The sequence below is a fragment of the Ischnura elegans genome, chromosome 7, assembly GCF_921293095.1.
Source record: "Ischnura elegans chromosome 7, ioIscEleg1.1, whole genome shotgun sequence".
NCBI lineage: Eukaryota > Metazoa > Arthropoda > Insecta > Odonata > Coenagrionidae > Ischnura > Ischnura elegans.
This window is the reverse complement of record NC_060252.1, coordinates 84,992,220-85,018,634: the sequence shown is the minus strand read 5'-3', so window position 1 is coordinate 85,018,634 and position 26,415 is coordinate 84,992,220. Positions and strand designations below refer to the sequence as shown.

Below are 26,415 nucleotides of genomic sequence, written 5' to 3'. Positions count from 1 at the left end.
GCAAATGGAACGATTATGACAATAATAATTATCCTACTTGATTTAAAGAACTTGTGTTATTTAAAGGTCATTCTGCATTGCCAACCGAGTAAACTCTGGCATTTTGTTTTAAATCGATTTGATAACTTTTCTTATAGTTTGGAATTAATTATCTAACAATAAATTAATAATCATAATCACTGAAAGTTAGATGTTGGATATAAAAGACAGAGTATTTTAGACAACAACTTGGTGGTTGTACTTAAAATTAGAATCGATTGCAAAATTCGTCTTTAGCAAAACTAATTAGTCTAAAATAGTATTAAAGTATAAAAATAACATTTTTATAAAAACCCACGTTTTATGAAAAAGAAGATAATGACGACCTGCGGCCCCTTAAATTATTAAAATTTTCAAATATGATTGAGGAGAAAGTTAAAATAAGTTTACAAGGACGTTTCTGATATCAGCAACGAAAATCGTGGAGCGCCTGCAAGATTATGAAATTATTAAATGCTTGTCAATATGTATCAGACGTGTCTTTTAGTGAAAGCGAATACCTATGATTTCTGTTTGTTGGCGTCATAGACATTGCGTAAATGTCTTCCGGGGCAAGAAAGTGGGAAGTCTCTGATTATAGAATGTAAATCGCATTCAAAAGGTCCCAATGCGGGAAGGGTAAAGATGCCGGCGTTCGCTTTGTTTTAATCTTCCCGTTGACGGCTATCTAAAGTAAATACCTTTTTCTCTGAAGTGGAAGTCGGAAGCTTAAGTGCACGGTAGATGATGATAAGGAGTTTCGCGAGATCATTTTATCAAGGTTGGAATGCCAATACTGTCGAAAGATTTCCCACGTGATCATAAGGATCGTGGATAAAATACGCTATCGTTTTCGGTGATTTTTTTACCCCTTATAGTTGAAAATAGTAGTATTTTTCCCAATCTCTCCTTCTGGCGAAGTCTTAATGATATCACGTGATGGTGATAAAATGTGGCATCGTTGGATACTTTGATTTGGCTGTACTTGCTGTACACAAATGTATGTGGAGACCACAAACCAACCAATTTTTATTGTGCGTCTTTCTTTAGTTTTACTCGTTGCGATAAGTCTATTCAATCTGCCCACTGCACCGGTGAGTTCTGCCTTTGAATTACCATGTACTAAATACTTGATAGTAATTACTACTCACAATTAGTTCTGAGTGTTTAGAATTACCATAGTGCAACCCAGCACGTGGCCTATCCCTCCTCACTTTCAAGGCGTCAAGCTCCTTTGTAAATTAATGTTGGAAAGATAATTATTTCCTGTAACGATTTTCAGATTGACTTGGGATTTATATGGAGGGAGGAGAATAGGTGTTAATCCGTAAAGGAAGTTAAGGCTCTATACTCTTAGCCTAGACTCCAAAAGCCTAACCCTTGGTGGGTAACTTCTATTTCCCTCTCCTTAGACAATTGCTAAGTCAGTCAATAACTGGCTTCGCAAATATTTATTTCTTCCATCTGTAATTTGCATTCGTATATTCCCCTATCCGGATTTTTTCGTTTCAGCCAAATTAGAAGCTCAACTTGATTGTTTGAATCCAACCTATTATTTAAGCCCTGTGTAGGAAACGTAGATGATATACGACTCCTTACGGTAGGACAGGCTTTGGAGAGGAAATATGGTACTCGTGGTGAATGGAAATGGTGAGATGGCTAGAATCAAAATCCTACAGCAAAGTGCGTGATATCGTTTATGAATTTTTCTTGGTATTCTATCAAGATAAAGGTTACCTCCATGCCGGCATTTCGACAGCTGGCACTGCGGTCGTCTTCACAGCGATGAGGAGTGCTTAATATGGTCGTTGAATAGAAGAAACTTATTAAACATTACCATCATCATTGCTAACCGAAAGCATTTTCCTATGGCGACGCTATAATAAATAGTCTGTGTGGTCGCGGATGTGTGTGAAGCTACGATGAAAAGTTCTATAGCAAAACATATTATAATAACTCTCTGTTTATAATTATAACATTATCTTTACACTTTCGTGGGTGTTGAAATTTTTACGAGTGCAAAAGAATAGCGTTTTTCATATTTTATAATCTCTAAAATTTTAATTTCCTTGTAATAAATATGTTGTCATTCCTGTTATAGGTGTCTGGAATCACGCTTTGTTTTCCTATATTGAAAATCGATAATTTTCGAGGAATAGTTAAGCTCATATGAGCCAATTAGCCGCAAAGGCCTGAGCGACTTATTAAAATTTATTCCTCGTCCATAACCGTTTCTGTATCGCGTCTCATTGTCAGTTGTTTTCCGAGGGATGGCGCGGAAATCTGCCGTGGCTTATCTGTGCAGTGAGCTTTATTTTAGATAGGCATCACCCCTTCATTGCGATTATCATTCGGATAATACTAAATTCACGGGGCAATAAGATCTTTCAGCGCTCCATCCATTGGGACCTCCAATGAACGAATCCATCGTACTGCTTATGATAACTCCTACCTTTTGATTAATTTTTATCTCATCTTCTAATGACTTATTCTGAAATTAGATTATGCTTCGTGGAGGAAGAAATTATGTGCACACGATTTTTACCAGCTGTTAGATTGATCGAAGCTCGTTTTGGCGATACCAATATTCGTGCCATTTGAATTTCTATATTTAAGGCTCAGATATTTTTTTGCTGTTATTCAAGGAAATATGTGCGGACTAGCCAGTGGCTTAGGTTTATGGAGTTACCCGGAAGTACACCTTTTTAAAGCATTCTACCAAGTAAGATAGGTTTGTATGGAGTATTGGTGAAGTACGATATTCTGGCAGTATCCCTTCCCTTCATGGACTTCCGTGTTCAATTTACAATAAGTCCTGATTCCTTTCGTTTTATATAAAAATCCTAATGTCTTCCTTTCTTTCTCCCATGTACCTTACATTCTAACCTCTATAACTGTTTTAACAACGCCTCCCCGCTAAGTACTCGCTCCATCCATACCTTCTGTCTCCTCTGTATCTCATCTAGAAGCTGCCTCTCTTCACCCACCATATCCAGCATTTCGTCGTTCCTTCTTCTCCATCCAATTCAATATCTAAATTCTTCTCCGTATCCACGTTTCAAGCGACATCAGTCGTCTCTCTTTGTCCCTCCTTAGTGTCCATGTTTCCGCACTGTAAAGCTCTTCACTCCAGAAAAGACTCTTCATTAACCTTTTCATTAAATTCTTGCATATCGATCTTCTCTTTCTTATAGCGCGATCAGCTCTGTCTTATTCTTAAACGCCTCCTTTGCTAACGCCATTCTTGTCCTGATGTCCTTACTGCTGTATCCATTTTAGTGCACTTACAGTGCTCATGCGTGTATTGTTTGGGGTTGGAGGCTAACATCGGCTTATTTGAGTTCTTTATTACGATATAATCCTGTTTTCAATCTCTGTAACAATTAATCATGTGCCAAAGAACTAGATCGCAAGTTCAAATTTCGCATCCCGTGATAAGTAATGGAGATTTTATTTGGATAACTTAGCTTTACCCCAATTTGATATCGAAATGTGGCCTTATCTCCTGTTTGTTATGGAAATTGGCCTTTCTCTTTAGCATTCTTGCATCCTTATTGAACGTTTTTTCTTAACCTGCTCCGTCTGTTTGTGTTCCATCGATGAAATCTCGAAATTGATTTTTAATCCACTACTCACCTTCGGATCATGTTGAAATTGCTTCTGAAATTGCTTCCGACGACAAAACAATATTCAATTAATATGACATTTGAAATCTGGTCCCATTGTGCTCTAATTAATTGAATAAATTTCCATTTGTAAACATTGTTTTCAATGTTATCAATAGATGACGTTAGTTATGAATTTTTTAGCAACATTTTTTAAAGGCTCTGGTGGAATCGATTGCATGATTCACCACTAAAATGAAGAAAATAATAAAGATTAATAAAAACACGATTGCAAAAAATAGTATAAAATGCAATAAAAAGTGAAAAAAGCTTTCCATCACTCGGATTATTAAGCGTGGGTGATGATTAGGTTTACATATTTATATTGTCTGCCAATCCTTAATCACCAATTGCGGTCTTCTACACTCATTTCTTATTAACATAAACGACACCTTTTGATTAATCACCCAATTTGATTTTGCTCCTTGTGGTCTGAATCTATATCGCCTCGTGATATATATTGTTTGCGTATCCAGGTAACCGTTTCCTAAGTACTGAATGAAGAAATAATCCTTCATAAGATGAGGGTAAGAACAAAGGTATTTTAGTGCATTTTATACTGTTTTTGGCAATCGCTTAATTTTAAAATATTTTTTGTTTTAGTTTAATAACTTTTTAGTTCGTTTGTTCTTTGGATGTACTTACGTCGGTCACATTCCAGAGGCGAGTTTACCACAAACTGAACAAATAAATTCATTCTTCATTCATCATCATCCATCATCGAAAGTACCTTCAGTGTATACAATTTTTGGCTTGAATATTATACTTTTCGTCGAAAACATCCCGTTTGTGCTTCTTGTGGCCTAAATCTATATCGTGCCGTGATATAATTATGGTTTGCGTGTCCAGGTCACCGTGTCCTAACTACTGACTGAAGAAATCATTATAAGTTGTGAATGAGGAATTTCTTGAATTTTTTGTCTACGCGATTTCCTTATATTTCATGTGGGAAGTGAAAGAAATTTTTTATTACGTTTTTACACCCGTAAAATGATCCCAATGATACTTGTCAATTGATTTTAGTTGAATACTAGTGAGATAAATTAGTGAATAATTTTCCAGTGTGACCAGAGATGAGATTTTAATTCATCAAACTCCAAGTTTGCTTTGATTATTCCATGTTTTACTGGAATTATGAGGATTAATAACTCGAAGAACTTATGCAGAAAGTTAAAGCAGAGTATAAAGAATTGATTTGTTGGTATATCGTGAGCTATCTTTAGACGGCTGATAGGATCTTCCGCCTGTTCTTATTACCATTTTAACATTCATCGATGCGCTGTTTGTTGCGCGGAAGAATTCAATGGCACATCGATAAAAGTTTCTCGACGATGTATTATCTTATTACGGTTAAATAGCTGTTAAATAAATGAACTTCAAAGCGGAACAAGATCGTATCCTATAATTGCGAATGATCTTTGGGTCGTCCGAATTAAAAATAATAAAATTCATTGCCATACCCATTGAATTTTTTGTCGCAAAAATCCTGAAACGAGCCATCAAAAACATATTCCGATGGTAAACGAATTTTTCTTGATTCCATCCGTCCTGTAATGCTTTCTTCGTAAATGTACTACACGTCGTTTCTCAAAAATGGGGGCTGAACAAAACATAGGAAGTAGCTCAAAACTCGTGACAGCTCTTCACGGTCGAATATTGTCGTCGGAGGTATAATATGAACGTTAGTTTGCTTAAAATTTGGACTGTTATGAATGCCATTAATTGTGTTCAATGGCGTCAGTTGTTGTCGCAAATTCAAGTTAATTTTATTTTGCTTCTTGAGGCCCAAATCTATATCTCCTATCCTGGCCACCGTTTCCTATGAGCTGAATGTAGAAATCATCCTTCATAAGATGAGGGAATGAGTAAAGGTATTTTATGTATTTTTTCTCTTTGTTCTGTTTTCTCTATGTTAATATGTTGCCTGAAATTTCTTCTAGGAAGTGAAGGAAATCTTTTGAGTGGACGCCTGGACATCGGAAATCAAACCGGTGTAGATTGGGAAACGGAGTATTAACGCCGTAGCCGGCGGAGAGGGGAGTAAAGGGGTTCAAACCCCTCTTCCCCCCTCAGGTATTTTTGTGGGGCTACATAGTGTGCGAATCGGTGATGGCTAATCCTCCAGGCAAGAGCTAGAGGTGGAGGGAAGAATCGGCCACGGCCGCGCGGCTCTTACAAAACATAGTGTTTCGAAACAAATGTTGCCCTATCGTGTAGAACAGGGATCTCCGCATATTACAGCTCAAGGACCTCGTTTACTGTCAAGCAGAACTGTGTGGGGCTGACTACACACTCGAGGTCCAAATAAAAAGAATCAAAACATAGTTGTAGTTTTTAGATATTTATTCAATATTATTTTATATTGAAATAAACACTTGCAATTTTCCACGACTATAAAGTTTTATTCCGACCTAGGTTTCAATTTTACTGTTTCATCTTCAAGGTACCATATGATTCGGAATAAACGTCTATAATCGTGGAAAATTGCAAGTTTTTATTTCAATACGGAAAAAGTACACGCCTTCTTCTGATTTCAATATTATTTTATCTACATTTACATCTATATAACATCTCATTGACACTGAGGAGAAGTAGAAAAAGTAAGCAGGGAGTAAGGTTTTGTAATGTAGCGGTCGGTTCGAAAACATTATACACTACTATGCGCCTCTGTTTTAATTCGGTGAAAACGCTGTACAAGTAAACGGAATCTGATATTGGCAGGATATATATTCTCGGATTTTCATATATTTTCCGTAGATGAAAAGTTTTCAAGGGTCAAAGGATACGGGCCGTGGTTTGGAGATTCTTGGTAGAAAAAATGGATAATCAAATTTTATTTTGACAGAAATTTAATTTCCATCGACTACTGTTTCGGAAAAATGATGTCCGGAATTTTATCGCCAGACAATATGTGATCGTCTCCATTAAAAAAAACATTTAATGCGGTAACTATGAAAGATAATTCTGCGGATAAAAATGCAATCGGTACATTTTTCGGCTGACAATCGACGAGTCCTAAGGTCAAGTTTTTGAAGCTTGCGATTTGACATACGTATTGATTTCCATATTGTTTCCATATTACCAGATAAGGGCACTTCAATTGGAAGGAAAAAACACCGCTTCACTTGGTTAGCAAGAGAAAAACAATAAATCTTTGTTTGCTGATAGCTTTGTTGAGAAAAAAACTAATTAATGTGACATTTACCAGCCACTCTGCTTAAGATACTGCTTGTCGTGTTTCAACGCCATCATGGTTCTTTTTTAGCCACATTCTTTAATTTATCAGAAAAATTTGTTGATCACTCTCACCAAAATTTTATGCCACTCTAATTAGATATCTTTTTCTTCGGTTACATTTGCTATTGTGAATTCTCTTCCCCCAAAAAAGGTGTCTGATGATGCATCCGAAGTCGTTCTTTTGTAGTATATCGGATTGAGGAAAACCTACCGAGTATATCGCGCCAGATTTCATAGTCGGGGCTGATAGCCGATGCCTCGTCAATAAACTTTAATTAAAGTATTTTTGGGTTCCCAAAACTATGCTTAATTTAGAAAAATCAGCATAATCTTCTTATGAAAATTGAAAAAGTTTCGCCTTTTGACCTTCTCGTCCTGATCCCCAATCCATTATCCGACCCTGTAATGTTGACGGATGTATGCTTATGATATCTCGAACGTACATCGTCCTTCACGTGGTGCAAGCTGCCACTCGCTATCTGCGCACGATAAGTGCATGCGGCCGAGAGATTTCGTCACTGATACCATGATCTCGTCCACCTTAACGCATGCAACAGTCCCTTGGGGTGGTGATCACATAGATTTATATTTTGTTGAGTGATTCGATACAAGCTGATCGTGGGAATTTGAGGCTCCAAATGTCCATAGCTCATCATAGTCAGATGGAGGCAATCGCAATTATCTCAGTTTTCGCGCGTTATTATGCCGAAGTGCGATAAGGTGTCAAGCTCGATGATGATAAGGAGACTTGAGTGATTTATGGATGCAAGGTAGACTTTGCTGTCGAAATGTATTTTAAAATATACAGTTATGTGTGTAACATTTTCATTAGAACATTTTTAGCATTCCTATTGTTTAGTTTATCCGTATACGTACATGTTACGAGGCTTTGCGTATATGATAATTCTGAAGAGGAGGGACGGATTACTGTGGATTAAATGTTAAAGCTGCAGAATATGTGGGATTATGGTAGAATGTATGGCTATGAAATCGTTGTGTACCGCTACAAGCGTGGGTAATAGGTCGGTGAAGAGTGGAAATATTTGGCTCCTTGACTTGGAATTAGGAGGTGAGGATAAGGGCTGGAGATCAATTACGGGATTATCCGAATTTTTGTTTTCGACGTTACAATAGCCGCAGACCTACCTTCACTATGAAGGAGCTTAGCTCCTTGAAAATGAGGACTGAGCTACCCATCGAAACGTTGGCTCTAGTATTTCTGCCCTATTCGTTATTCAGACAGAATTTAATGTATAACAGTCTACGTTTAATGCATTAATCCATTGTCCAATTCGCTATCGTATGAATTTCTATGTGATAATTTTATTCAATACCCGGCTTTGAAAAATGAACAAAAAACATGATAAAATACGTTGCCTACGTAGTGTTTTGGTACAGGAGTCGATACAAGGGAATTTAGAACACCTCAGGATAATAATCGTCAGGGAAAGAAAGATCGAGCTATAAGGAAAAATTTTGATGAGGGCTACGACGTATGAATTAGCCCATGGCCGACCCACTACAAGTATACTATCTTTTAATTTTGTCTTTCTTAAATAAAATTTCTAAAGAAATTTTGCGTGTTGAAGTGGCATTTGTTTGCTTTCTCATCTTTTAATTGCCTTTTAAATGTTGGCTTCTCTCTGAAGGTCACTTTACGTGAGGAAAATACCATATAAATTCTTTTCCATAATTCCGTCATGAGACACGGTAATTAGAGACACAGAAGCACAAAGGTTGGAATGATTGAATGAAATGTCTCCTATGGAATATCGAGAGGCGATTACTTGGGGAAAATTAAGACGGGCACAAACTAGACGAATATCAGGGGCTAAAAAGAAAGAGCTTTTGAAATAGAGAAATGAGGGGCTCCTGTGTATGAATCTTGGATTGCTTTACCATGAATTAATATCGTTACAATAATATTTGTAACCTCTCCTAAATGAAAAGAAATGACCATTACCGAGTGTGATTGTTTGCTGGAAAAAGTTGTTTGCTGGCTCGTCGTTGATTAAGCCTATCTCATGAGGATCCCTCATACCAGCAGCATACTCTAGAACTCTCATGTGGGGAAAGTAGACTGTTTCTCTTACTTGTTAGTCTTCGCACTTCCTGAAAATTCTTTTCACAAAACGAACCTCCAGCTACTGGTCATTTGGGGAGTACAGATGTACCGGTTAGTGAACCTTTTTTCCACACTTTTTGACGAAATATGTGCGGAATACGGATTCGACCATCGAACCCTTATTCCCACCGCAGTGGCGTAGCCAGGCTTTTGAAATGGGGGAGGAGGTTTACCGGAGATTTCGGGGCCCTTCCGGGGTTCACGGAAAACACCCCAGAGGAAAGGGGATCCGAGGGTCCTCCCCCGAATAATTTCGGGATTCCTGATGTTGAAAACGTGATTTATAGGTCACAAAAATAGTAATTTTGTGCGAGTATTTATTTATTGAGGCCATCTTACTCATTTTGGTACCTCTTTTAAAGGTTCAGGGGGGGTTCTGGGTTACAACCCCCCTCCCTGAACCTTTGAAAGAGGTACCAGGAATGTATAAGATGGCCTATATAAATAAATACTCGTGCAAAATTACAATTTTTGAGTCCTATAAATCACGTTTTCAACATCAAGAATCCAAGGGGGTGGGGTTGTAACCTGAAACCCCCCCTCCCTGCGGCTACGCCACCGCCCCTCGGTTGGTACAGGAACAAAGCGACCGTACCTCCGCGGGAGGGCGCATGGCTCATATGTTTTGGTGTCGCAATATCGTCGGCCTCTGCGGTCTCTGAACTCTCTGGTCCGCTCCGCCGAGGGTATGGGTCGCGTCATCCAAAACACACCGCTCTCGAACGGCAGTCAGTCAGTCGGCCCTGCTTCCCTCTTTCCTTCCACTCCCATATGTTTCCCCCCTCCCTTCTCCCACACCGTGCCCTCCCACCTATCATCTCCTCTTCGGTCGCCGTCATATTATCGCGACGCGATGTGGCATCCTCTCCCCGAATCAGTGCCACCGAGTCTGCGTTTGATGAATATCAATCCCTCTACCCCCACCGCACCCGCTCGTCTAACTTGCTCGTCGTCGTTTTTTTTTGTGTGTGTTCATTCCTCTCCCGCCACCTCTCGCTCTGCCCCGCTCTGCGCGTATCGATGCCCAAAGGGTTCGAAGAGATAGAGGGGAAGCAGTTTTGATGCAGATACCGTGCTCTCGGCACGATGCTCGCAATCGCAATCCGTCCACCCACTTTGGAAAGTCGTCCTTCCAAACCGTCCCGGTTATTTGCTCAAGTTCCCCCATCCCCTCCGGCGATCGTGGCAATAATTCGTTTGTGCTAATCGGATGCCTTAGATGAAGCGAGGGGACGTCTTCTTCTTCTGGTGGATTCCGCCCAATGTTCCTCGCCGGCTGTGCTGCTGAAGAGGTGTAGTGCGCGTGGGTTTGCTCACCTTACTGGACAATACCGCTGGAATCTGGAGGGAAGCTGGGTGTTCCTGCATCCCTGGACTAAATCATGGATAACCCTAAACTCGATAAGGTTATTTCCTCTCTGTTTCGTATAAGTGTTACCTGCTGTGAGTTTGGGTGAGAACTGCATCCGAAGGTTTGCCTAGTAATCAATCACGTCTTGGACGACTGATCATCCTGTTCCTTACCTATCTTACAGAGTACAGACTACCGTTGCCATGTCGCCGAATTTTGTTATCCACAGCTTTTATATCCAAGGGCTTTGAATATGTGGTTCGTAGCTGTGGTACTAACCCTCTCAGTTGCGTTATGAAGTGCAGCGTCGTAGCTCCCCTTTCCTGCATTGGTCCATTACCCATTGTTGTTGCCGTCATGTACCAACCTTACACCACCGAGTCGTCCGCGTCTCAAGCGTCTCGTTTAACCTTTATTGAAAAAAAAAACGAAATGGATATTTTGAGAAAGTATTGCTTTTGAAGTTTTCGGCCAGGAGTATCAGTGGCTGAGATCTTAAAAAAGGCCAAGCTGGGATATTCATCCGTGTGCTCTTTTAGTTCATTCATGCATTTCTGTGTGCCGCCTTCACAAGGTGGTGGGTCGTGCTTGGACATCACCTGTCTTGTCGAGTGTGAATCTTTGATCGCTTTCCAATTGGATCCAGAAAGGTCAATGAGAAATTAATAGCTTGTACTGGATTATGTTGTGACCTCTTCTTTGAGAGTTCCAGGTTCCGTTCCTTATTCATGCATCACCTTTTTGTTTCTTTCGGTTTCTGCATTCCCTCACTATGTTTTTATTTAAAAATTGCGGCCGAAATATGTTCATTTCTTTGAAAGTCATGAAAACTACCTTCAAAATATCTGGAGATACCTTTTTAAATGTGTTTACTAGTCTAATTGAGTGTTTTTAAGGACCTTAGTTTCATAGAGCTGTACAGTGAGCCATTTGATAGAATTGTTTATAATGGGATGGAGAAAAATGTGCGTAATCTGGCCAAAAATTTTTTCTTGCCCTGGTATCTGTTTGAAATTACTGTCTCCAGGTTGTAACCTTTACAATCAACGCTCACTAGCCGGCCGGCTTTAATCACCGGTCTCTTGAGGTTTTTAACGTCCTCGTGGGCAAGATATATCTTCTGATTAGATACCTGATATGAATCTTTATCTAACATGTCTCGTTTTTACTTCTTCGATTTTTTGCAATCAGAATATTGCTGTGCAAAAAATCTGTGCGTTTTGTGGTTGGTCACGATTGATTTGATTTAGCGGAAATACTGAATTTACTACTTTTGTCCTCTCATTTGTTTAGTTCCACGGTTGGTGTGAGCTTGGAAAAGAGAGGATCGTTGTTAAATCAAATTAGGTGGGCCTTCCCTCAAGCTAAAAGTAGAACATAGAATTCGGGAGGAAAAAGAAGCATAGAGCTGTGATCGCGAAGTTGTTTGTGCCTGCTTCCATGGTAACCTTCTAGTATTGATAGTGTACCGTTTATGAAATAGTTTTATTCATTTAATGAAGACTTGTCGGGATCGCCACCGGGTCATGACTCATGACCCGGTGGCGATCCCGTGAACTCTTCACTAAATCCATTCGCCGGGAAAGCACGAAATCTTTCTTCAGTTTTATTCATCATTGGGATACCGATTTTCTCACTAGTTATGCAGAAGATTTGGAAAGTAAATGTGTGTATGTATGGATTTATGTTTTCTAAGATATATGCATCGGTATCAAAACTTATCTGTACCTACCGATTTTTTGCTATAGTGTTTTAGTATACGTGCTTAGTGAACAGTGCGAGGAATATTGCATGGAGATTAGGGGAGACAGGAGGGCTTTTTACAAAAAGAAGAATATACTTACAACTGAAAATACAACTATAGAAGTGAGGAAATAGTTCATCAGATGCTATACTTAAGGAGTGTGTTTCTCTATGGGAGGGAGTCTTGGACTTTAACAGCTGCAGAGATGTCAATAGTGGAAGCATTCGAAATGTGGTGCTACTGACGAAAGATGAAGATAAAGTGGATCGACCGTATAAGTAACGAGGAAGTGCTAAGAAGAGTGGGAGAAAAGAGAAGTCTTCTGAAAACCTTAAGGAGAAGATGGGACAACGTAGTTGGCCACATTATGAGGCATGAAGGCCTGATGAAAACAATCGTAGGAGGACAGGTGGAAGGGAAGAAGGGCAAGGGACAGCCCCAAGTGAGTTACATAGGACAGGTTGTAAAGGATTCAAAAGAGAAGAAATGCGTCGCTATGAAAAGGTTAGCGGATAGGAGAGCTGCGTCAAACCAATCTTAGGATTGTTGAATTATAATAAGAGGCCTTACCTTAAATGAAAGGGGAAGTTAAATTTAGGAGGAGGCAGGCCATGTTGATTCGCAAAAACGTTTCATATAAGTCTTCCTTAACCGGTATAATACTTTGAATAGTATGCTGTATCGTAATCTTAATCTACGGGCTCCTCACTTTCCTACTTAATCTACAGCCCCACATCAGAGCTTAATGTTTTTTCCGCCGTATTAATCCGAGATTCCTACCATATATGGCTCGAAAGGGAACTTGTGGCTATAGCGTCGTTTGTTTATCTACTGGCCTTGCTCAAACTCGCGAACCTTTGGACATGCAGATTATTTCACCAGTCGACGCGTAATTGATAAGACATTAAAACACGGAAATTAAAATTTTATCGAGTTCGAGGCTGAGGATATCCTTCAATGCTTAAGAATTTGTTTTTTTGTGTCGAATAGATGGGGTGAACTGCAGAAAAGACTGGTTGTGTTGCAAATTTCAGGGATATCATGTTCATTTTTCTTTTTCTCCGATCGTTCAATAAAAATATGTTTTTGGTGTTTGTTGATGACGGTTTGTTTTCTCCAATTAATAATCACATGACTTCATCTGGCGATTAATTAGGGTGAAGGGTATTGTGCGCGGTGTGCAGAATTATTTTCTGCTGAATTACATCCATATATGATTGCACAGTCAGTGTCTTTTGCGGCGTTGAATTCGAAACTCCATTGGTGGAGCACTTCGTAGTGTTAATTATCGTTTTTTAGCCTCTATTGTAAGTGATCTTTTGTAAACATTTTCAGTATAATTATTTTCATAGGGCGGTAGTTTCTTAGGAACAGGTTTTGGGTGTTCCATATGTTGCTTTAAATGTGTTGTTAAATAATTTCTCTATTCTCATTCAAAAACGCCAATTGATACTCAATAGGACCGCATGCTTTCTTCTTTCCTATGAAATAAAACCTTAAAAAAATGGAGTGTGGTGGGCTTTCCAGTGCTCTACATATCTGGTAAGATAATGGCAATATTAATTATTTACTACGTGAACACCCATGGGAGATGAGTCCAGGAGCAACAGGGATGCGAAAAATAGTCTACGTGACTGTGTTAATTGCAAAAGCCGTCGGTATGTCCGCGAGAGGCCCTACAAACTATAGCTTTCCTGGAATAAAATTTTTTGAAATAAAACATTTCCCATTTATGGTATAACTATAACACGGTTCATGTCGCCATTTTTGCTGCTTAGCTATTTACCGTGTTTATCTTGAATAAGTTCAACAGATTCAGGCTTCAATTGATGGAAGTTAGACATATTTAAATAAATAAAAGATTGTGGCACTTATCCACAATTCTTTTTACTGCGTACAACGCGTTTTGGCTCACAGAGCCATCATCTGGTACAAGACCAGAAGTAAATGTTTTGTTCCAAAAATTTTTATTCCAGGAAAGCTATAGTTTGTAGGGCCTCTCGCGGATATACCGACGGATTTTTCCATTAACACTGTCACGCCTTGTACCTTGATGATGGCTCTGTAAGCCGAAACGCGTTTTACGCAGTAAAAAATTTGGTAAAGTGCTACAATCTTTTATTTATTAAATGTGTTTATCTTGCCCTGTACCCCGTACATATACCTGCTCCGTAATCCGACAAAACTCGTGCATGCTAATGGAACATTTTCGTCGTATAAATAAAACTTATGTACTGATAAAACTTCCCGTTCCCATCCAACTATTTCAGCCAGCCTATTGCAGTGCAATTTTCAACTATTATAAATGCATAGGTTTTGGTATTTACATAACTGATATTTTTTCTGATGTTTTCACACTTTAAACTTTCAAACTTTAATTCCTCTACAACCATTATCTTTTGGACCTCAGCTGGTTCCAAGTTTTTTTACCCCTATCCAACCAGACTTATTTTCTCCTTTACTTTACGCCTTACTTTAAAAAAAAACTCTAATAGGAAGAAAAATAGTTAGGTAATTTGATTTCCCGCCTCTTCCAAGTGGTACGATTTGACTTTAAACCGAGGGACTTCTCTCTGCCCCCACATTTACGAGTACGTTGCGTGCCTCCGAATATATATTCTATTCCTCAGCGATGATTTGCTTATTGATGCCCTCTTTTCGTTAACGAAATCGAGGGTTCTGAATAAAATCGCCCTTTGGTAGGCAACCGTGTCTTAGGTTTTTAAAATCCCATTTCGATTCCACTTCAGATGGATTCACCTTGCACGCTAGCCGGCGGAAGGAAGAGACTTCCGGTCCGATAATATGCTAAACAACTGGGTGTAATCGTTTCAGGGAAATAAACAGCTGTCTGGGGAGGTGCTTGAAGGTCAGACGGCGAGGAAAACATATCTAAAAAACATGGTTCGTACGCATGTGCTGGGCAGGGAATGCAAGCGAAACGAAAATATTTCGTTTCGACCCGGAGGGAAACCAAAATACGAGGCCTAGGTTTAGTTTCGTTTCCGCATGAAATTAAAACACCAAGGAGTTCAGTTTCGACCCGGGATCAAACTTTACTCCAAAGAACGAAACTAAATTAATCGAAACTTCGCCGTTCATACTTAAGTTTCGATCCCAGAAGTTGAGTGGAGGGGGATAAGAGGGAATAGTTTCGACCCATTACGTTTGACACGTGTGTAGAGAGGTTAAAAATTGAGTTTAAAAATCGAATGGCCAGTTGGCGTTCACCGTTCTCGTGTTAGTGGTAAAAGTATGAGTGTCCAAGGCATCTAATGGCGGTGGGTCGAAACTCTACTTCATTCAACCTTAATTCGTACTCGGTGTGGGTCGAAATGAAACTTGTTTGAAGGTGAAGCACGTGATCCCTCCGGTGGGACACGTTATCTGCGTTTCGTTTCGTCCGAGAGTTTTACTTAAGTTTCGACCCGAAGTAGTTTTGACTCCAATAGGGTGGTTTCCTTCATCAAAGAAAACGAAAGGCATTGATTGCGATTCGTTACCCACCATTAGTGTATTCATAATATACTAATTATTTTGTTTTAGAAATACCGGGTTAGACGAATGGCAATGGTCCATTTTTATCCTCATTTGAAAAGGGCCAGATTGGCGCCCATGCGATGCCACTCCACGTGACGTCACAGGGACCTAGTTTCTATACGAGAAGATAGGAGTTATACGTCGTCTGAGGTTACCATTGCATGCATGAGGCGCAGAGCTCAGGGAAACATGTCTTAACAATCACTTATTAAAACTGGCTAAGGTCGGAAAGTTTTCCTCGTTTGATAAGTTATTAATAATCCTTATTTAAGCCAAGCGCTACCAGCCAGCAGGGTACTAGGCTAGCCGCTAGCAGCCTGCGTCGTATCAGCGCTAAGCCTCGCCTCAAGGTCACCTCGCAGGGCGGGAGGGGGAACCAGAAATACGTCACGCGGAGAGACTTCCCGACATTCATTCTTAAGCGTCGCGTTTTCGCGCGCTTGAAAATTTTCACTTTTCATTTAATCGCGAAAAATAGATATCGTCATTTAAAAATCTAAAAGCGTGAAATACGTACTCCAGGAGTAATAATCTTTCGATTTAGGCAATAAAAAAAATAATAGGAAACCACCCTATTTCGTTTCGACCCTGAGTTTAGCTCCCCAGGTAAAAATCCATTTCGTTTCGCTTCTACATTTTGATCCTGGGAACGAAACTATTATAATTTGACTGGTTTTGACTTTCGTTTAATTTCGATTGTCATCCCCGGTGCTGGGTTCAAATCTCGAAACTGACTGTTACGCTTTCCCTTCGTTTCATTTCGGGCAGCTCGTGTAATGTCTTTGAATCCCTTAAGAGGGCGCATCCCTCCCTAACGACTGTAGTGTTTTGTCTTTTATTTGACGGGCTACTCCTTTAAAACTTTCGCCAATATCATTTAATTTTCACAGTAACTTGAGTATACCCTTGTTGCCTGTTTCTCAAAAATAGAATTTGAGTCTAAGAAAATACTGAGGTAAAGTTTTCAAACTTAAGAAAAAGGCAAGCGGTATCTCTTCACGTAGTGACAGCGCCGAAGGCGCGAACATGGGAACTCTTCCGGTTCCATCTCACCTCAACCAGTCAGATTACAAAAGTATATGCGTGTAACTTGCTTGCGTGAGACTTGCGCATATATTCTGTCGGCGTCTGTAGTGTTGTTTGCGTGAAAATGTAACTTAAAAACTAAGTAGTTGACAGGACTTTTGAATGACCAAAACATACATTAATTATTATTATTATTTGTTATTTCAATTATTCTTTTTTCCGCTTTGAATTTTTTTATTTTTTCTGTTGTTAATAACGTTATAAACCCTTAAATTTTCAATATAACGGCGTAATTTTTGAGCGAGTATCCGTTACTTGAAGAGACTGATCTAGCGGGATTTGTGCATCCTCAGAGGTAACTCCTGCTTCCCGGTTTTAAAATCCGCTCATGTGTGCTTTAGTTCCAATTAGATGTTCTCGGGAAAGAAATTATTATAATCGCGTGTAACCCATGGTGTCACTCTCATCTTTATGTTTATCATATTGGTTTTCCTATCCCTGATTTCGTCATTCAAGGTGAGGATTTATTTGGGATAATCTTCGTAAGCTGTGTGCATTATACGCATATCTGCGTATCGTGTATATCAACCCGTCGCCATTGTTACTGCTCAGCTGTTTACCTTGTTTATCTCTCGCTCTATATCCCGTGCATACCCCTGACAATCCCTGCTGCATAATCCGCCAAGACTCTTGTACGTACTAATGGAACATTTTCGTCGTATAAATAAAACTTATCTACTTATAAAACTTCCCGTTCCCATCGAAGTATTTTAGCCAGCCCATTGCAGTGCTATCTTCAACTATTATCTATTCATAGGTTTTGGTACGTACGTAACTAATATTTTCTCTGATTTTTTTTCCTGATTTTTCAAAATATCTAAACACTAGTTGGTGCTTCACGCGGGTGGCTATTTATAACAATATAAACAGTTTACTAGTTCTGTGGTTGTAATATTTTCGCTAATTATTCCTGTACTCTCGCTAATTTTCATATTTGTGTCCTCTGACTGTACTGGATTTCATCCCTGACGTGGGGAAATAGATAATGTTGTCATCTGTGGAGTTGAAGTCAGGTTGAAGAAGTAGAGCTGAAGTGAATTTGATCCGGGCCCACGTGCAGGCACGTTGTCAGAAACATGTTTTGGGTGGGCTTTGGCGATATTCGGCTTGCCTATCATGGTATACTGTTGTCAATTCGCAAACATCGGAGAAATATTCATTTCACTAAATCAGTTATCGGCAGACATGAAATCTGACCATATGGAAACATGGGTGTTTCGAAAATAGTGTCGGAGGATAGTTACCCCTGGGCTAGTCGTCTCTTCAGCGGAGTTATCGCGGGTAGTCGCCACAAGGGACAAATTTTCGGGGGGTTGAAGCGTACAAGGCCCCCCCATGATACATGCCTTCCCAAAGAGTGTGAAGCTATCACTCAAGGCACCACACCAACCCGATCCCATAGCATTCAAGTTTCTGTCCCTGGAGCTCTACGCAGGTGTGCTCTCGACTTGCGAACTGGATACGTTTCCAAAATTTGGTCGTAAGTCGGAAATAACATGCGTAAAGTTATTTAATCATTTACAGGCCAAAATCTAGTCTAAAACGTTGCTGGGCAGACTGACTTAGTTGCGCTGCGTAGAGTTTGCTTATTTTTTCACGCACGATCCTTTTAATCTATTTATTACAAGGACAACATTAATAGTAATTTAAAACGAAAATGCGAAAACTACTACAAAAGAGAACGAAAAAAATGATGCGGTTTGACTCAGTGATAGTATAAATAAGAGGAAATAACTGTTGTAGAGAAGAGCAAGCTTATTGATGTCGAAGAAGAAATTTTGGGGATTTTTATAAAAATTGACGAAGTGCTGAACATGGTGGGTGAGGAGAGGCAGTTTCTAAATGAGATACGGAGGAGACAGAAGGTGGAGGGTTTACTTAGCGGGAAGGGGATGTTGAAAACAATGTTTGAGGTTAGAATGTTGGGTAAACGAGGGAGAGGAAGGAAGAGAATAGGATTTTTTTAATAGATAGAATGAGAAGGAGTAGACCTTATTGTGAATTGAAGAGGGAAGTACATGAAGGAAGGGGAGGCTACTAAAATGCTTCTTAAGTACCCCATTGAAACCTACCGTAATCGGCAGAGTACTATTAAAATGCTGAAAATAATTTTGGTCGCCACTTCGGATGGTCATAAGTGGGACGGTCTTAATCAGGGCCGGTTCTAGACCATTTTCTCCTATATGCGAACAACATTCCGCCCCCCCTCAAAAATAACCTGAGAGGTAGTTGGGATTCTCTCTGGATATATTTTAAAATAAACAAAAACACTTTAGGAAAAAGGGTCAAGCCTTAAATGTCAGCGTGAACTTATAATGCGGTTGCCCATGTATATTGAATGTGATATTTTTAGAGCTTAAAAACCAGCGCTTAGGCTCACCCCCCTTTGTTGGGGCCCTACATGGCTGCGTACTTTGCTTACTGCTTAAACAGGCCCTGGTAACATGTCGGTGTGTACGTTTATCAGACTCTTCGATTGTGGTGCGTGTTGCTAATGCATGTCCTTGCTCTTCCTTTGCAGGCGGAGTTGTTTGATGCGGTGAGGCGCCGTCGATGGCGCGGGCACTCGCAGGAGCGGGAGGGCGATGGTGAGGGAGTGAGGGGTGCAGGTGCCTCCGCCGGCCGGAGCAGCGACGAGGAGGAAGACCTCGGCCTCCCCCGCAGTCCGTGCAACTCACCCTCATCGGGAGAGGCTGGACTGCGCTCCGATCAAAAGGTTCGATGCAATCCTGCTCAATCCTACGTCTCATCCTCGCTTTCGGCCCGCGGACTTTTCGGGGCAGTTCTTACAATTTTTTTAACCCTATCATGTAACTATCGATGGAAGAATATCGGTCGAAATAGATTTAGCTAGAAATCGATTTTTAATCGAAATAAAATGCTCGATTTTTCAACAAAAATCGAAATTTGATTCTAAAGATCGATTAATCGAAAATATCTTTCTTTTTTATAATTCAGTTGTATGAAAACACGCTTATTATGCATTCGAAAAATACACAAAATACACATTTGAGATGTATAAATGAGTACCAAAAAATCTATTAAAATATATGCATGAACTATTTGCACAATAATTTAATGAATTGGATGGATGAGGCATATGCTTTATGGAGATCCAATATGAGATATGATGTGAATCACTTTGCACTATCCACATAAAAATTTATTAAACTACAGTCGACATGCCTCGCTACACTGCATCATTATCAAGACTCAAAATTTACAAGTGCAACCACATTAAAATTTTGGGATCACCACTTGGAACCATTTAATTTTCCTAATTTTTTTATTATGCAAACTCATGTTCTGTTTAATCAATCATAAAATCTGCTGTTTTTGTTATTAACAGCATTGAAATTTATTATTCCAATTGAACATTTTATTCAATTAGAACCTAAAGTGGTGATTTTTGTGGTAAAATATGTTCCCCTTATAGAAAAAAAATTCTTATGGTGGTTCTGTCCATGTAATATGAAATGATATTGTCATTCTTGCACTGCAAAAGTTTTTTTATTTTGAAACATCAAAGGTTGCTTTATTCCCTGGATTTTTTATTTCTTATTGCTGCAATTTTGCTTCTTCAACGTCTCTTTTGATTATGTAGATTTCAAAGATTAATGCCAATTTTCTTTTTTTAGGAGATCCAGAGCAAGTCACACAGCACTTGCAGTGAGGGATCACTGCTGAGCATGGGAAGTTCTGATATGGATGAGGTATGTGTAATAAAATGTGTACCTCAAAAATGCTACCTAAACTAAACACACTAAAAATAAGGAGCTCCTTTTGGCTTCAGTCATTCACATAATGTTTTATTAAACCAAAAATGGTCTGTAGAACAGTTATGGAGGTAACATTTACAGTGTTGTGTGGTAAAATTCACATATTTTTGTAATAGCATTTTCTGTAACTGTGATTTATTTCAAACCTAGCATGTGAACGGCTGTTAAATTCTCATTAATAGCCACGAGAAAAAATCCTGGTCCAGGGAATTCCATCCTGTGTTTGAACAATTGAATATTAATATAAAAGTGAAGCATTTACATTAGCATGTTGTCAGTATTATTTTTCTGAAATTAAAATTTTTCTGAAATATGAGACAGAATACAGAATTCGATGAGAAAAGATTTCTGATCTCCGCAGTATGTGGATATTTAATTGTCTTAAAAATAACATGTACATTCTGAGCCAAGAAAATTATCATGTCCTCCTTTAATGTCTTGTAATTTGTTGAATTTGGATCATTTTTCTTTTTAACTCTTAACCTGCCTGAATGGCCACCTGTGTATTGAAGTTTCCTTGTAAAGTGATTTTTTTTTCCTTGGCTAATGTTCCTCATTTCTTTCTAATTCAATTTAAAACTTTCCCCTCCGCTATAGAACCACTATCTTTTGGTGTCTGCAGTGGCTTAGTACGACTTTGTTCACTGCATATTGAACTGCACTTGATTGCAGGTAGTATGTAATAAAAGAATGTATTTTCTCTCTTTTTAAGGACTCACAGGGACACTTTTCTGGCCATTCTTCAAAATTGTCACTGCAAGAGAAGTCTAGCAGCCAATATGGTAAGTATTCTAATTTTAGTTTTTAAACCATTTTCATTACTTCTTTCTGTTTGAGCCCGATTTGAATTAATATTTAAATACTTTCACAGTGGTAGTCAGTTAAAGTCAGTCCACAAATTTTGCATTGATTGGCTTAAGTCCACATATTTAAAAAATTTAGATTTGGATCTTGTGGCATGTCCACTGTTGCAGTTATAAGTTTAATAATGCAATGTAAATTTGAAATGTGGTTGCTGCTTCTGTCGGCTAATGTAAAACTTTTAGATGCATTTTGTTGGTCTATTCACCTCAGTTGATTATTCATGGTGGAAAAGAAATTCTTGTGTAAATATGAGTTTTTCCTTTAAGTATGAAATTGGTAATTTATTAGAAAGGTTTCTGTACCTCAAGTTCACATTTAACAATAATCATAAGCACTGGAATGGAAAACTTGTCTCTGATATGTGAAGAGCTTGAAGGATTTTACCTTTAAAGACATATACTGAAGTTATAAACAAGTCTATGCTCTAGATCAGGTATGTGCAGTGGAGTAACAAGGAATACGCTTTGGAGGGAATGAGGAGGCCTGGAGGGGTGACCCCCTCCCCCAGGCAATGGGAGATAGCGGGAAAATTTTTGAAAAATTACATGCCTGAAAATACGTTTTACATGATAAGTAAATGATCTTTGACTTTAAGCAGATGGAGTTAATACATGCCCAAACTAGACAATAGTTTTTAATATATTTTTATTTCTCTGAGGCTTTGGGAGGGAACTATCCCCCCATAGTTACGCCACTGGGTATATGCCTTATTATTTTTAGGCCTGCCTTATAGTTTTGTAATGTCACATGTCAGCAGAATTCTTCTTATGGGGCAGCTTCCCATGGTCGGCTATTCCTTCACACCGTGATAATTTTTCTTGGCATAAATATTTAGAATCATTATTATTAACACAAAGAAAATTTTCCCATTTCTCATTTTACCATCTAGTGTGGTTTCTTATTTGAGTATGTCTCATCAACCTGCAATTTTTTTTCCTAGATCTTGAGCTAGACCTTGGAGCAACTGCTGAGCCTCTCAGCCACAGTGCCGCCCGACATAAGATGGCCGTGAGACCAAAGCGCACTCATGGAGCACCCAGGCTCAGACGCTTAAAAGAAGTGAGTACATCATCAGACTGTTCTCTTCATTATATTATGTGGATATTAAGTGGGTGTGGAAGAGAAAGGAGAAGGTGACAGATGTGTATGTGACATATGAAGTGGACGGAGAGGAAGAGGAATGGCAAAGTGCATGGAGAGAAAGCTGCTAGAGATATGCAGTAGAGAAAGGGTTTGGATGGAGTGAGCACTGAGCAGGAATGGGATGTTAAAAACAGTGTTAGATGGAAGAATGGTTGGTGCGTGGGATTCAGGGAGAGAGAAAATAGGATTTTAGCTCATTTAATGCAGGCCCGATTTCCATTAAAGTCGTCAAAATCGGCCGTTAAAATGGGAAAGAAAAATAGAGATAGGTTTCCGTGCCATAACATCCGTTCAAATACTGCCATTTACAAACGGTGCACGCGGTTTGAAAGAGGGAAGGTTGCTGAAGGCCATACACACTATTGGAAGACTTGGAAGTGGATATTAGTCACGTACGGAGGCGGCGAAAGGGCTCCCTGTCCGACCAGCAGAGCATGTCAATTGATGTGCTCCGCACTGAATTTGTTAAGTTAGAATGAATGGGAATTGACCTTATTGTGAGCTGAAGAGGAGGGTCTTTTATGGGAGGGGAGATGGCCGGAGCGATTCACAAATTCTCCATGCAAACCTTACCTGGTGGAATACCTTAGTTGTATAATGCTATTGCTCACTTTCACTCAATTGGGGGCTCTGCCTCTCCACAGGTCTTTTCTGGTCACTCTGTCAGTTATTACAATTTTTGTTTGCCATTTGTTCCCTAAGGATCATTCTTTTCAGTGATATCTAACCTACTTAAATTGAATCATATGAATAAAAATAACCATTTTTATCCGTAAGTTTTTTTGCATTTTTATGAATTTATGCCATTTGTTCCCTAAGGATCATTCTTTTCAGTGATATCTAACCTACTTAAATTGAATCATATGAATAAAAATAACCATTTTTATCCGTAAGTTTTTTTGCATTTTTATGAATTTATGCCATTTGTTCCCTAAGGATCATTCTTTTCAGTGATATCTAACCTACTTAAATTGAATCATATGAATAAAAATAACCATTTTTATCCGTAAGTTTTTTTGCAGATCCTGAGCACAATACAGTACCAAGCGATTTGTTTTGATGTATAATTCATAGATGGCCATATTGGTCTATGTGTGCTTCGGTCATACATAGGTAGGTTCCAGTTTTGCTAGTACGCCCCGAAGATCCTTAGATTTACATGCATTAGTACATAGTATATACTAAAGTCATAGGTAAGGAAAGAAAGGGATCGGAACATATAATAGAAAATGGACAAGGAAAACGGTGCTGTGGTGGATGGAAAAAGCCAGAAATCAGAGGGTAAAAATGTGGCTTGACTGGGTCATTAACCTTGTCCTTGTTCATTTTCCATTACATATTCCTATCCCTTTCTTTCCTTACCTATGAATTTATATGTATGTTTGTGCTTAAGGTGCCTTGTGAATGAATGAATACACTAAAGTGGTAAACTTGGGTTGGAATTCAGCCTAAAGCAATGAGAGATATTGGTTGCATGTAGAAAGTGTGTCGAGCATTTGTATTATTTCAATCATGAAGGTGGAGATTGTGGCGTAACACTGCACTAATACTTGTTCAACCACTATTTTTTATTGTTGATTATGATACAGTGTGAAAGATAAAGAAATGGTTTTCTGTTTTTCTATCCGTCACCTACTTTAGGAGCTTTTCCTGTTGAAGAATTGTCCTTTTGCCAAATATTTTATGAAATTACGAGCTCCAGCTTTACAGGTCACTGGTCAGGTATTCATCATGTCTCTCTGTTTATTTTTCAGGTTACATCACTTGGTTCCTTGCCGACAACTCCTGAAGTGAATGAAGATTCTGGCCGCTGTAGCAGCCCTGAGACTAGTTTTAATCAAGGTAATTTGGCTTTACAGTCATCATTTTCTTATTTATCAATCGTAAATAATTTGTCGTCCATAAGGACTGATTTTCCACAATGCATTTGGTGGAGGTTGACTTTTGCAACTGTTCATGCAGGTGTGTGCTTCTTTTGGCTTGTGAAGTGTTGAAGCATGAGTTTTCACAACAGCTTTTATTGATTTGTGTTACGTTGACATTTTTTCTCCAAGATTATTTTATCTCATGAAAGCACAGTTTTCACAGTAAATTGTTGTTGGCTTGCTTGGCGTTCAGTGCTTGATGGTTTCAGGTACACTATATGAAATTAAATTCTTCGGTATAAACGTAGCAGTATGGCACCTGATTCACATGAATTGCCAAACAATGTAATTCATCTGAATGTAGAATCTTAGAACTCCTCAAAAGTTGAAAGTTATTGGATCTACAGTGCAGATTATAAAAATCCCCATTATCTATAATTCTAGTGGTCATTTTAGGTAGATTGTCGGAGGCTGATACTATTCTATTGCGGTTAATATAGGATAGTAGCACAACGAAAATAACTAGGTAAAGGGCCCTGCAAAATGCAGTTGGGCTGCACATGGCTTTCTTTTATTTAGTGAGTTACACAATCTATGACATGGTAGACTTGAAATTAATGCTTCTGAGCTTTGAGATGACTGAAAAATGATGATTTTATTTATTTACTCTGTCTTAAAATGTAAATGTTATTCTCTCTATTGATATTAGTTACTTAACTGATATGAAAACCATCAAATGGCATCATTTCAAAGATTTTTTTCCGTTAAAGGCAAGTTCTAAATTTGTGTATTCGTGTCAGCTAGAGCGGTCTACAATTTATTTATTGAGTGTGTCACGTAATGAATTTTATTTGTAGTGCTTGTGTGTTGTGTTATTTTTACTTTTTTTTCACTTGGTGCAAGGTATATGTATAATGATAATGGTTGCCTCAATTTCAGTTTTCTAATTGTTTGTGGCATAGAGGTGAATCCCATAGCTAACTAATTGCTTGGGTAAAGTGAGTGAATTTGTTGATGGTGATGGTTTATGGACAAATGTCCTTGAAATATTTGCTAGTGAGAGTGTAATGTGTGTGTGAGCATTCTTGTCATATGGTGTAGTTTTAATTTTGCTTGTACAGAGGTATTGTCTCTTTTTTTCGGAATGGTTTCTTGTATACTTAAGGGTAAAATCCACCTGAGGTCTTTTAATAGCTGCTTATATTCTTGTAGAATTATCTTTTTTGATTTATATGTAATTATTTATTGATTCTTGTTAGTCAATTAGTGCATATTATATTAACTTTTTTTCAAACTAAGGAAGTTCGTCAAACTAAATTTTATCAAAATATATATGGATTTTGTGCACTTATGCCTTCAAAAAGAAGTGGCTGTGGTCGTGTTTCATTCTCTGTGATTAATCTGTCATCATGTATAATTTGATTGTAGTCAGCGGGTATTCAGTCAAGTTTTTGACATCTTCTCAAGTTTTTTTTTTTTAAGAGGATGGTCCTGAGAAAATAGCGCCAACTTCATCACAGATTTCTAAATACTAATTTGATACAATATCTTAATGTAGAAAATAAAGGACAGTTGCTAATTGCATGTTAATTCATCAATATTTCTTGGGAAAACTATGTCTTTGATGGATTAAATTGTAGTGTTGATGAATATCTTATTATAACTGTAGTATAGTCTTAGGCTCTGCATGAAGACTGTGAATAATGGCTTTCATAATGTTTGCAATGTTTCCATGAGGATTAGAAGATGCTTTCTTTTTTGTTTTCAGGGAATCTTGATTAATTATACACTATTAAACACAGGATTACTAATTTGGTTATTCATTTCTGGTTATTGCATATCTGGTGTTACATGCCTGCTTTACTACTTCCTGCTCTCTAATATCTTTTCATGCTTTGTGATGCTTGACAGTATGTTTTTGAAATGGATAAATTGTGATTACATATTTTTCATAACAAATTTTGTGAAAATCATTGTCTTTTGTGTTCAGGATATAAT

At 38.5% G+C, this 26,415-nt stretch overlaps 1 protein-coding gene across 2 annotated transcripts in view; it reads left to right on the top strand.

Moving 5' to 3' along the window:
- The window catches only part of LOC124162706, a 435,651-nt gene that overhangs the window by 405,447 nt on the left and 3,789 nt on the right, over nucleotides 1–26,415 (top strand). Inside the window, exons 1-6 of one of the 2 annotated variants that reach the window (XM_046539315.1) lie at nucleotides 10,101–10,451; nucleotides 19,288–19,482; nucleotides 20,405–20,479; nucleotides 21,258–21,327; nucleotides 22,350–22,468; nucleotides 24,307–24,394. In XM_046539315.1, the coding sequence (XP_046395271.1) occupies nucleotides 10,428–10,451; nucleotides 19,288–19,482; nucleotides 20,405–20,479; nucleotides 21,258–21,327; nucleotides 22,350–22,468; nucleotides 24,307–24,394 (571 nt within the window). In that variant the 5' untranslated portion in view covers nucleotides 10,101–10,427. Of the gene's footprint in view, nucleotides 1–10,100; nucleotides 10,452–19,287; nucleotides 19,483–20,404; nucleotides 20,480–21,257; nucleotides 21,328–22,349; nucleotides 22,469–24,306; nucleotides 24,395–26,415 lie in introns of those variants that run through there. The other variant, XM_046539314.1, reaches the window with a different exon arrangement.